The 12624-nt window shown below is 43.8% G+C and overlaps 1 protein-coding gene across 1 annotated transcript; it reads left to right on the plus strand.

The window, feature by feature from the left end:
- Window positions 1-23: 23 nt before the first annotated feature.
- On the plus strand, window positions 24-4039 carry CCDC127 (coiled-coil domain containing 127). Its single transcript, XM_075494160.1, has 3 exons — window positions 24-194; window positions 692-820; window positions 1493-4039. The coding sequence occupies exons 2-3, from the start codon at window positions 700-702 to the stop codon at window positions 2164-2166; spliced, it is 795 nt and encodes a 264-aa protein (XP_075350275.1). The 5' UTR covers window positions 24-194; window positions 692-699; the 3' UTR covers window positions 2167-4039.
- Window positions 4040-12624: the final 8585 nt, after the last annotated feature.

A 12624-nucleotide genomic window follows, 5' to 3' on the forward strand; every position in this document is an offset into this window, starting at 1 on the left:
ACGGGCTGAGTGAGTGCGTGCTTGCATGCGGGTCCCCCAAACCTCCCCCTCGTCCCGCCACCTGAGCGGTCTGGGACGGGGCCAGACGACCGGGAGCCCTTAGGGCTGGGGCCAGTCCATTTGTTGTCCCCCTGGGGCTCTCCCCCTCTTTATCTAGGCTAATGGGCTAGCCCAGAAGGGGGCGGGGCCGGCAGGTAAGTGACAGCGATAACGCTGCGCCGCGGCTCCGCGCTCCCGGCTGGTAGGTGGCTGTCCCGTTCCGCGACACGATCGCCCTGCCCCGCCGGGCCCGCTCCCCCCCTCCCCCGGGTCGGCGCTGGGCTGCTGGCGGGGTCGGGGCCTGCAGCGCAGAGGGACCTGAAGGCCTTGGGGGTGGCGGCGACTTCAGCTACCGTGCCGCCGGCCGGGGAAGGGGCTGGGCGGTAACAGCGGCAGCGCCCAGGCGCGGGGGGGGCCGCCGAGGTGCGGCCGCGGCCGCGTCCGGGCCGGCAGTTACGGAGCAGGCCGGGGAGCCTCTCGCTGGACGAAGGGGCGGCCGCGCAAAGTTCCCAAGTAACGGGGCCGCCGTTTGAGGGTTTGGGGCAGAAATAGCTGTCCCGGAGTTAGCCGTGGTCCGGCTGAGAGGTGGCTGCGGAGCGGCCCTACTCCTCTGCGCGCTGCTAAGGCCGTGTTCCTCTCCCGTAAATCTAAGGTGCCTTCATGAATAATTTAAATGACCCTCCCAACTGGAACATCCTGCCAAATCAACGAGAGCCCGGGGATGAAGGCAGCAGATGGAACTACGCCTTGCTGGTCCCCATGCTGGGCTTGGCCGCCTTCCGTAAGTAGCGCCCAGGCCTGTCTGCTGGAGCCGGAGTGCGTGGCCGCGCTCGGGCGTCTCACCCGCCAGCCAAAGGGGAACCGCTGAAGCAGTGCAGTGATACAGTGATACCCCATCTAGGCATTTCCTCTGGTCTGCTCATTTGTGATGTTATAAACAGTAAGCACTGTTTATAGCATTAAGGCAATGGTCATTTTTCACACATGGAATTGAATCCATATTTACTAAGCTCCAGTTTACAAAGCTCTCTCAGAAGAGTGGACATAGGACGTGCTTGAGAGCCCAGAGGTAACAACCCAAGGAGCTGCTGATGTATATTTATTTACTGGACCTGAAAAGTTCTCAGTGCAGTTCCTGCATTGGAAACCTCCAGTTTATTTTCCCATAACTTTATTTTCCTTCTTTAATCCAAGAAGTGGCAATTTTATTAGCAATAAAAGACTAGAGGAGATTTTACTTCAAAGGAAACATCATTTAAAGTGACTTAGTGTGAAACATGGACCCACAGAAATACATTTTGTGGGACATGAATAGAAGTGAATATCAATGGGGAGGGCAGGAAAGAAAGTTTTTTACCACTTAATAGCTTCTTTAGAGGCATAGGTAATTAATCATACCCATCGCTGTTATATGTGTTATACTTATGTCTGAAGTCTCATTTATATATGATAGGTTGGATCTGGACCAGAGAATGTCAAAAAGAAATAGAAAGAGAAAAAAAAGAATATTATAAAAAACATTCATCTTTGCAAAAAGACCTGGAAGCCAAATACCGGGATATAATCACAGAAAATCGCCGCACAGTTGCTCACTTGGAGTTGGAGCTTGAAAAGGAACGCAACAGAACCCTGAGTTACCGTGAAGCTCTCGTGTCCCAGAGTCGCAAACTAGTAGAAGAAAGAAGGATCCTAGAACAGGAGCAGGAGAAGTTAGAGCGAGAAAAACAAGTCCTTTTGCACTCAGGAGCAGCAGGTAACTTGTACCAGAGTTGTCTGGCAAAGGAAGAAGAGTGGCGAAAGAGAGCCAATGTTTTACTAAAAGAATTTGAAGAGGGACTTAAAGAAAGACAGGACATCTACTGCAGTCTTGTTGTACCCAGAAGCCAGAGACTAGAAATAGAGAAAAATTTGCTAGTTAAAGCGGCAACTGATCCTGTTGCTATGTCTCTACATATGGAAAGTGGCTTGAAAGATATTTTCAAACATGATAACTACTGTGGCAATCTGCTGAACAGAAACAAAAGTCAAAATGGAAGACTTATGTGGCTGTATCTGAGATACTGGGAACTAGCTATTGAACTACAAAAGTTCAAGAGGGCAGAAAAGGCCATGTTAGGAAAACGATAAGTAGGGGAAGTAATGGGATTTCACGTGATCCACCGTGCATAGTAGGGACAATCACAGTTGTAGTCTGAAGCTGTTAAATTCTCCTACTGTGTTTCGTTTCTCCTCCTTGTTGCACTTGTATTTGCATGGGACGTGTAGTGTTGGTGCCTTTCCTTTCACTGTCTAACAACAGATGCTCCAGTGAGCTATGCATGCTCTTCAACTCTGTGAGTGTGTTTGTATTGCAGGCTGCAGTGTAATACAGAGATATGCCAGCTTCCATAGGTATCAGAAGCAGGAAAACCAGAACTCCGTTTAGAGTGATTTACCGAGTTGATGGTCATACTCCATCAACAGAGAATTGTGATTTGTCTCCCCCAAGTGGGGTAGCACATTGTGTTCCTTATCCCTGATGTTTTACATGGTGTCTCAACGCTATCTTTTTTTAAAATTTTTTGTTTGTTTAAGTAAGACTGATTTTGAGGCAATGTTTGGAAGAGACCATGTTTGAGCAAGGTGCTTGTCACATAAATCCTATGGGTATATACATACATTTATATAAATAAATGTATGTGTGAATGTGTGTTTGTATAAATGTATGTATTAGTATTCTGAGGGGAGGGAATAGTATGATCATGTTTCAAATTAATCAGTCCTGCATTGTCTTCCAGCTTAATATACAAATAGTACTTTACAAAGGAAACATCCAAAAGATGCTAATTAAAATAACACATAAAGAAACAGATTGACGAAAGTCTCATTGCAGCTAGGAATCCATGTGTGAATACTAGAGAGTGTATAAACTTGAAGTTGTATTCTCATACTGGAGATATGTTAAGAATACTTAGGTTTTTCTCTGTCAGGGTTTTAGTTGTAACCCAACAGTGTGCCTCCATTATAGATGTCATCGTGCTGCTGCCTCTGCATCCCAGCGCGCTGGCTGCTACCTGGTTAGCTTGCAGGAACCTCCGTGGGTTACAGCCATTGCACCTGGCTCTGTTCCTTGGACAGGTCCTGTTTGTAATTCAGAGATAGGAACCTAAATGCAGCCTGCCCTAGTAGCCACTACCTCCCTCCCTGACTGTCTCAGTTCTCCCAGAACTGAAGTATGCTTTTCCACGACTCTTGAATTTTGAGCTTATGGTTCACCACTTCACATACACATGACCATGAAAGCCTACAGATACACAAGCTTCGCAAACTTTTAAGAAAGGGGGCTTTATACTTTAGTTAGCACAGTAAAATAAACAGATCTAGATATGTAAAAAAAATAATACCCCACTGCATTTCCATGCTTAAAATCCCTTAAAACTTTGAGTATTCTTTGGGTCCTTGTAGCAGTAGGAACCACCTTCTTTTTCGAATGTGCTATGTATTTTGGAGAATAACTTTTTTCTTCCTCTTTTCTAATCCAGCCTTGACCTCAAAGGGGCAGTGTTTGCCCTTTTGTTTATAACGTCTGGTCTTCTCTGTTACTTGACTTTGATTAGTGTTGGTAGGTTGTCAGTTCTTTAATTAGCAGTTCTTTATTTACTGAGAGCTAGACTTGATGAACACGTTCGCTCTAGGCAATCAGCTGCTGCGTGGCCCAGAAGCAATCCAGCTAAGTGAATGCCCATCCAAGTTTAACAGAGAACTCCAGCAGATGTCGGTTTTTCTCTTATTATTTCCTTCTGGTTTCATTTCAGTTTGGGCACAGAAGACAGCAGATAAATCTTTTGAAGTAGTGAGTGCAACCTAATCCAGTTACTCAGCAAAAATATCTAACATGAAACAAAATTCTTAAACAGAATATGTTTCCCAACTACTCAGTTTTCCAGTTGTCATTTTGCTCACCTTGGTGGTGCTAATTATACTGTTGTATTGATTTATTAGTCTCTTACGCACTGATTTTTTTTTTAATTTATTTTTTTAAAATAAAGTTGTGGTAGACAGACCTGAAAAAAAAAAGAGATACTATCACAAACACCAGAAAGGCCAAAATTGTCTGGATGCCATGCACATGCAGGCTGGGAGATGAGAATGCAGTTGAGTTACTACTCATGTGTGACAGCCTCAGACAAGCTGCTGTAGCTGGCCTTATGCATGTGCCCTAATTGCCCTGGAACAAATTAGTTTGAACAACTAATTACGCTGTGTGTAATTCCTCCAGGATGTGGAAAGTGTCTAACCACACAGCTGTGGCACATTTCGTATGTATGTACAGGCAGTGCTTACTGCATATGTAAGCAACTCAGCTGACGAACTGCAGCTAGTGAATCAACGCCAATGTATTTAAGACTCATGCTTTGACTTTGTACATATTCGTTAGTTCTTAATATTAAAAGATCAAACATTTAATGCTTTTTCAGTTTTTTCATGGTTCATCACTGACATCACTCAAAATGTTTAAAGAAAATGTAATCGCGAGGGTAAAATACTTTTTTCACTATAAATATGTAAGTTGAAGCATCAAGTGCTCGATTGTACAGGGTTGGATGCAATGTAATAAATGTTTGATATTTGCTTTCACTTCTTTAGAAGTGTCAATTGTTTGTACAACTAATTGTTGAACTATTGTTCATGAATGCTTTGCAGATCAGTGTATTAAGACTGAAGAGTTATTTGAGGAGGATTTTTAAAAATGTGTAACTGGTTTAGAAGCACCGGTCCTGTTAGTTTCTACCAAAACTCGTGTTTGTTCATGTGTTATCTATTTTTGAAACATTCCCCCTTTGTAGGTTGTTACGTTGAAAGTTCTATTGTGAGCTTTATCTTGCCCAACAACTATTGTTCTGGATTGGTTATTTGTGTGGAAATGCCCATATATATGTAGAATGCAAGAATAATTTGTTTTCAAAATATTTAATGAACTTTTTTTGGTTATGAAAATGGTCACTCACCTGTTAAACAAACAATAACAATTAATAAAATCCCATAGATATTTCTGCACTGTTTTGTAACTTGGCCAAGGTGGGTGGGAGGAGTGGAATTTACTATTTTATTCCAACCTTCTACACAAATTCCACAATTTTAAGGTTTTACAAATTGGAAAATTTTTAAATCGGTATGTAAAAAGCTTTGGTCTTTGTGCTGAGAATAGAATATGTTGGAAAGTTTTTTCCTTCTTAGGAAAGAACAGTGTCGTTAAACAGGTAAGTGCACTAGCTTTAACTGAAGATGAGTGATTAAAGATGACCATTCCACTGAAAGACTGGGGTAATGCCTTCTGCCTGTTACGTAGGGTATTCTGCCTGCCTCCAGCATCCCTTGAATGTCTCATTCTGCACATCAGCTCCTTTTCATTTCCCTGTGTGGATTTGCTCATTTTCCTGCTGAAGAAGTACAACCCAGCTGCTCTAGGACAGTGTTCAGACACTCGGTGGGGGTCCTTGTTCCCTTCATAAAAGATCCTTCATCTCTTTGTATTTGACACAATCCTTCGTATTTACTCATTCCTCACCTTCGCATGGAGAGTGCCATCCTTGTGAAATATTAGAAATTAAGAAAAGAGTACAGCTTGTTATCAAACTGAGAACAAGAGCTGGTATTTGTTACTATAACTTCAGATTTGTTATTATAACTTCAGTTTAAAATTACCACACTGTCCCAAGTCTTGGAGTTTGGGGTTTCTTTTTAATGCATATATTGTTCAGGTGGTTCACACATCTGAGGGTCACAGCCTTTCCTGAAAGTTAGTAATATGCAGGTTGGAAGAGGCGTCCTAGGGCTGCTGTGGAATGGAGGGCTGCGGGTTCCTTTCCAAAAGAAAACCCACACTTGGGGGCTGTGGTAGTGGTGCTGGGTTTGGTGGATGGGGCTCCAGGTGTCTGCCTCACAGGCATCCGAGAAGGGAAGGTCCCTCAGGGAAGCCTTCAGCCTCGTCTGAGTCCTAGTGGGATGTGCCCTGAGAATAGCTACACACGTGGGTTTCACCACTTCACAGCCAAGTCATCCCCAGTCCATACCCCGCAGGGCAGCAGCTGCGTTAATACGACTTTCTACATTTAGACGCAGGTAAGGAAACAGCCTGAGACATCTTGTGCTTTCAATAAAAGCAAAAAACCTGTTCTGTTTGACCCATCTGTTGTGCAATACAGCTGCTGTCCTGGGTGCATGCAATGCAAAGAGAAACACAAAACACACTCTGGACTTCATGGAACTTGGACTGAGTGCTAGAAAAAGGAAATCTTCCTCAGAAAATGCTCCTGAAGGAGGGGAGGTAAAGAGGAGCAGCCCAGAGGGTCTGGCCTTCTCTTGCTCCTGTCGCTTAAACAGGAGCTGCCAGAAGACGGCTGACATAGCAGCATGTCTTGCTCAAAGGGATGCTGTGCCCTGGAAGTGACAGGTCAAGCCCCCCCTGAAGGGAAGGGTCTTGGGAAGCCACCCATTACCTCTTGCTCTTTAAATCACGCTTTTGAACACTCCTATGTGAGGATGAGAAAAAAGTGAGAGTTCCTCCGTGGAGGATACAAGGCAGAAACAGTGGTCAATGGTTTGGGTAGTGTGGCAAAAGAAATGGAATTTAAGTTATAGCTTAGATAAAATGATGAAATTCAAGTTTACTCTATAGTTACAGTTGTGGTGCGGCTGGATATGAAGGCTTTGCCTGTGTGCATGCCAAGGACAGTTTTTCATTGACTGCCTGGTCCAGGAGCTCTCCAGCTAATCACTGCAGAGCTGCGACAACAGACGGATCTGCAAAGAAGTAACTCACTGAAATTTAGCTGGGCAATGAGGAGATCAACTGGTCTGCCAGCCACTTCACAACAAAACGACTGACTGATTGCTGCAGGAGCTCTGCCAGCAGCTGGGGCCACGCCAGAGGTTTCCGCACGGAGCTCCTGCCCATACGAAGGAGCTCTGCTCTGTCAGCTGATAGATGCTATCTGTATCTTTAGATATACTGGTTAACCACTTGGGGTGAAGGATCCAGTGCACAGCCAGGGATTTCCCCAGGCAGTTCCTGTTGTCGATTAAGGAATTGATCAAATCATGCACAATTTTATATAGGGAGTGGAAATTGTTCCTGCCTATGCAAGGATGGACATGTGGGGCTGTCTTTTGCTCATAGATGTGTTTCTTACATAGTTTGAGATAATAAACAAAAACTGATCATGCACACACTGTAGTAGTCACACAGCTGGATTATAAGAATTCACCAGAACAACAGTTTGGGGACTCTCAATCCATCTAGTTGAAGACACCATTGCAGGGATGTTTGCAACATCAGCATCCAGGCAGCAACCAGCCGTCTTGGTCAAGAGATTCGATGCCCACCGTGAGCATTATCCTATGCAAAATATCCCAATAAAAATAATAAAAGTTCTGTCTGCGGATGTATGCAGCAGTATATTCAGTCAGTAAAGTCCAAGTGGCAGAGTGAGAAACCTCACTCTGCACAGAGTACAGCACAAACTCAGCACAGAGAAGTTTCAAGATCTTGGAGAAGTGGACAAATTGGCCTTTTAAACTGGTAACACCTAAAAACATTCTGAAGGAGATAAAAGAAACAAGTAAAACCTCAGCACCTGACCTAGACCAAGTAAGTTTTAAAAGACCTCGTACAGGCAGACCGCCAAAGAGCTGGTACTAGCAGACTTATGGATGGCAACATATGTACTGGGTAGTATCAAGAAACAAAGAGCTATTTTGATACTGAAACCAAGTTATGTGGCAAAAATGAGAGACCTATCACAATCTGATCAAGCATCTTAATACTCTTTCCATGGATTCTGACAACCAGAGTGACAAAAGCTTGGCCTCTTAATGGCCGATGGGTGACAAAGAGGCCTTATAGCTGAACCTGGATGCTCTGAGAAGGTAAAATCACTCCAACTCGTCATTCCATATGCAAAGAAAAACCACAACCCTTGTGGGCAGTATTCACAGAACCGGCTGAGGCCTCCTACTCAGTGACACATGAACATACCCTCTGGTTCTGAAGTAAAAAGAACTATCTGAGCATGTGGTCAAGATGAAAATTGGTCTGGAAGTGCCACCACTCATCTGCAACTGAAAAAGGATCATGCTGAGGCAATTACCGTCAAGGTCAGAAGTCAAACAAGGGGATCGAAAGTCACCAAATCAATCCATTACTCTGCAACCTAGAAAAAGATGGCTATGAATTCCACCAGAGCAAATGCCTCAATGTGGCAAAACCAGGTTACCACCTTGACCTTTGCTGATGACTTGGTCCTGCCAAGCAACACGAGAGGGGATCCAAAACACTGTCTCCCTTGTAGAAACCTTTCTGCGAGTGCACAGATCTAAAAACCCAGGAGGGAGAAACGTCATGGCTTTTTCATCAACCCCACCCATGACTCCTACACAATCGATGACTGCAGCCACTGGAAGGTGTTCAATATAAGCTGAACACAATTGCTCCAGGAGACTCTGAAAAATACCCTGGGTTGAAAATTTACCTCTGGATAGGGACATCTAAATCTGAATATTGAAACTTGATTCTTGGTTTTCTAACAAGGGAACAGCTCTGTCAAAACCTTTACAGAAAGCTCACAACTTTGAAGACCTACACAGTACCAAGACTCACATACTTGGTGAACCATGCAGACCCAAAGGATGCAAAGTCTGGACCTTAACATCAGAAGAGCTGTTAAAAAATGGTCACGCCTCCCAGCTTGTACACATAATCACCCACTGTACAACAGCACTAAGGGTGGTGGCCAACAAGTCACCTGTGTGGCAAGCTTTATTCCAAATGGACAAGCACAGTCATAGCATATAATCCTACTCACAAGGTACCACTGTCTGAGAAATTACTGTGGAAAGAGTTGTGCAAGAAGACTAATTACAGACAGATTATAGATAGCCATCAGAGAAAGTGAAAAGATGAAGCGTTACTGGTAAAATAGCCTTGGAAGTGGTAGCTACTGTATACAGTACTAACGGCAACAACCAAAGAACTGGAAGTACATGGTGCCTCTGGAAACAAAGAGTCCATGGAAGGGTTTAAAGAATGCAGAGGGATTGTGAGACCTGCTGTGATGGCTGTTTGCTGCCATGCACCTCAAACAGCCTCATGCTCCAGACTGATCCCAGCCCGAGCTGTCCAGCTGCTGGAAAAACACTTCTTCACCCTTCTCTTTATGACTGCTGCTGCGGGTTTGTATTTCTGAGACACCTCACTTCTAAACTTGATTTACACAATCAGAACAAAGTCCTCATCTAAAGCGATTAGTGCTTCGTATTATTAAATACTACATCCCCCTGGTGGCTAATGGCTCTTCTAGCCAGCAGCCTCAGCGGCACCTTCTGTTCTCATGAGCTCCTCTGGAGCACAACTCTGATGCTACATGGTCAGAGCTCTCTGGTCCAAACATGACTGGAGCATAATAACAAGAAAGATGAGAAAAAAATGCGATGTTCAGTAACCTAGACAGAATGAACTTGTCTCCACCAAAGTGAGTATTGTGGTAGACCTCTATGCAAAGGTGGCATGCAGGAGTTGGATGTAGTTCAGCAACCTATTAGCATCTCATTGTATACTACAGCACTGGAAAAGAAAACGGTAACAACCTTGATTAAAGAACACTGTTCATTGCTTAACGAACATGGCAAGCAACAACCTACAATTGTCAACATGTTCTGCTGCCTGCTAGAGAAGAGATGCGTGTGGTGAGAGAGATCCAAGCAATAGCATGCTACTGGCTAAGAAATTTAGGGCGACGCTGGCCATCATGAGATCAAATAATTTGGTGCTGTCCACAGAAGCATTTCTACACCTATGCACCTTACCTGTAGTTCCCCCCAGAGTGATTCCAAAGATGAAGTGTATTCTTCAAAGATAAAAGCAATATTTTGGGGACCTTCTGAATGTCTGCAGTGCAACATTAAGGACAGCACATCTCCCTCCCTGATGTCAAGAAGAAGAACAAAACAAAGAAGAAGGATGATGCTGCTGCAGCTGATATTACTTCAGTGAAATATTTATATACAAAGCTGAAGTAAGTATTATGCAAACTACCAGCATATACAAAAATAAAGATCATGCCTATTTCTGGAAGATAAAAAGGAGAAAAGTGCCACATGGGCATCAGTGTCAGCTCAGTTCTGGATGAACTACAGCAGACATGATGTTTATAGCTTCTTCCCTTTAATTCTCTTGTGGCTAAGGACACTGCTATTTCCACAATAAAAATGGACTGGTAATTTCTAGGCATGTCAGGTTGCTGAAGGAAACTCCCTGACAACATAAAAACACTCCAGAACAGGATGCTTGTGGAAGTCATTGTATATGACATCCTACCTCTGTTGCGTTCCCAATAGCCTGAGACAGTTTCAATGACAGCTCAGTGCTGTCCTCTTTCTCCTCTGCAGTGACACTTGCTGGCACAAAAGGACTTCTCTCCCATCTGGAGAAGTTTACAATCTCATGGAAAGAGATTTAGCCTCCAAAGTTTATTGGACTTCTCCAAAGCCTACAAGGTATCCCTGTTTGAGCTGCTGTGGGCTGATGGCAGCAGCCTTGAAGTACACACATGGGAAATCCAGTCATGCCAGCTGAGGAGCTGTGTCTTTTGGTTACTTATCAGGTAGAGTTTGAGAACAACAGAGCGTAAAACTCAGATCGAGTTAAAGATCTACAGAACACTTCTTGGCAAGGTAAACTCCATAACCACCTGCCGTTGATTATTAGCCTTAAAACTAAGCAACTCTGAAACATTTTGCCTGCATATCTCCTGTTTTAAGATGATCATTAGTGTCCCCTAGGCTGGGGATTTTGAGTCTCCCCCTGAGCCTGGGGTTCAATGCTCCCTCTTTGAGTAGCCAGTCAAGGTTTTTACCCATTGGCAGCTCATAAAAGGATTTTGTGTTTTCTCCGCATATTTTAAAAGATGGTCCAAGCATATTTTGCCAGGGTCAGGCTGTCAGAGAGACCATTTATTTAACCTCTGGATTTTCTTCTTCTTTTTCTTCTTCACTTTTATTACATCTTTACCACTTTACACTTCCAAATGAGAATCCTGTGCTTTTAGGCATTTGGCTATATAGTTACCATCATCTTTACATTTCCATCTTTTCCTGTTTTAGGCTTATCACACAACCAAGAGTAACTGTGATTGCTGTATACGTTGCTTTGACTTACAAAGTAGAAGCTGACTGAAAAAAAAATTTATTAATGCTGGTGAGATATAGAATCACTAGAGTAAGAGATTTCACACCAGTATCTGCTAGAGTACTAAAAAGGGTCAGAAAATAATTTAGTTAATCCTAATGGTATATTGTAATGGTATATTGTAAGGCAAGATTAGAGAACTAACTTGGTGTTGATTATTTGGCAATGATTAATTGCAATGATTAATTGCCTTTAGCGGCAATGCTCTGTAAATGTCACTCTGAAATATTTGGAGAGTTACAGACTTGTCCTATGTCATACCAGGGATGATGGGATCACAAGGAAAGGACCATATTGTATTTCATTCCTGAAACTATGACTGGATGCAAACCACATATATTGGCGCTGCTTTCTGCTTTTCTCAATGGCTTTAAATTAAAGGAATTGGGTTTCTTAAAGAACAGGCCCCTGCCCTGTCTTGCTGGTTGCTCCTTGTCCTCCCCTTCACAGGATCCAGCCAGAAGAGGTTCCCCCAGTGCAGTCCCCTCCAGCCCATGGTGGAGGGCAGAAGTAGACAGGTTCTTCAGCCAGGTCCTTCAGTCAATCAACTCAACTCATTCACGGGAGAGAAGAACCTGTCCTTCTCCATGTGGGGAGGGGTTCCTGCCGGGCGAGTGAGCTATGCAGGTCCAGGAGCAGCTACCACGAAGAGAGACCCCCGCAAAGTGAGAAGCAGGAGCGGCTGCTAGGTGGTCAGCCTGGGAGAGGGTGTCAGGCCCCACTTGCACCTCAGGGGAGCAGGGCTTGTCCCCCAGACAGGGACAGCCCCTATGGAGCCCAGGCTACCACAGACACATCGGGAGCTGCCCAAAGCCAGGAACCCCTCAACCCGCGTGGGTACCGCACCATGCCCAGACCTGGCCCCACAGAGGGGAAGCGAGCAGCTCCATCCTTGCTGTTGTCTTGATTTAATCCCCAATATCCTTCTACTGCCATCTCTTTTCTTTACTGCTACCCCCTCTCATACTCTTTCCTAACATCCTCATCGTCCTGCGAGACGAAAGACATTTTCATCTAAGAAAAGGAATATGCCCATATTCTTCCACAAATGTGTATGTGTGTATATTCCAGTAAAATATATGCCTTTTAGAAAGAGAATGTTTCCTTTTTAATTGAGTTTTTGTAAAATTGTGAGTTACTTATGGACAGGTTGGCTTACTTTTTTGTATAGCCCCTTAACTTTTGAAAAAAATAGTACATTAAAAATACAAGGGTAGTAGACAGAAAGACAAATGTGTCATTAGAAATGTTTTAACACAAGTATCCAGTCTAAATGTAAGATCCATTTTCTCCCGCATTTATAATTAGCAATTTGCAAAACATGACTTGTTTAGCAGCCTACATTGTGAAGGGATTGATTT

Source organism: Mycteria americana, chromosome 2, assembly GCF_035582795.1.
Source record: "Mycteria americana isolate JAX WOST 10 ecotype Jacksonville Zoo and Gardens chromosome 2, USCA_MyAme_1.0, whole genome shotgun sequence".
Lineage (NCBI taxonomy): Eukaryota > Metazoa > Chordata > Aves > Ciconiiformes > Ciconiidae > Mycteria > Mycteria americana.

Excerpts from the sequence above, each read along its gene's own strand:
- CCDC127 (XM_075494160.1), top strand. The coding sequence starts at position 700 with ATGAATAATTTAAATGACCCTCCCAACTGGAACATCCTGCCAAATCAA. Across the intron at positions 821-1,492 it reads GCTGGGCTTGGCCGCCTTCC|GTTGGATCTGGACCAGAGAA; the intron begins GTAAGTAGCGCC and ends TATATATGATAG.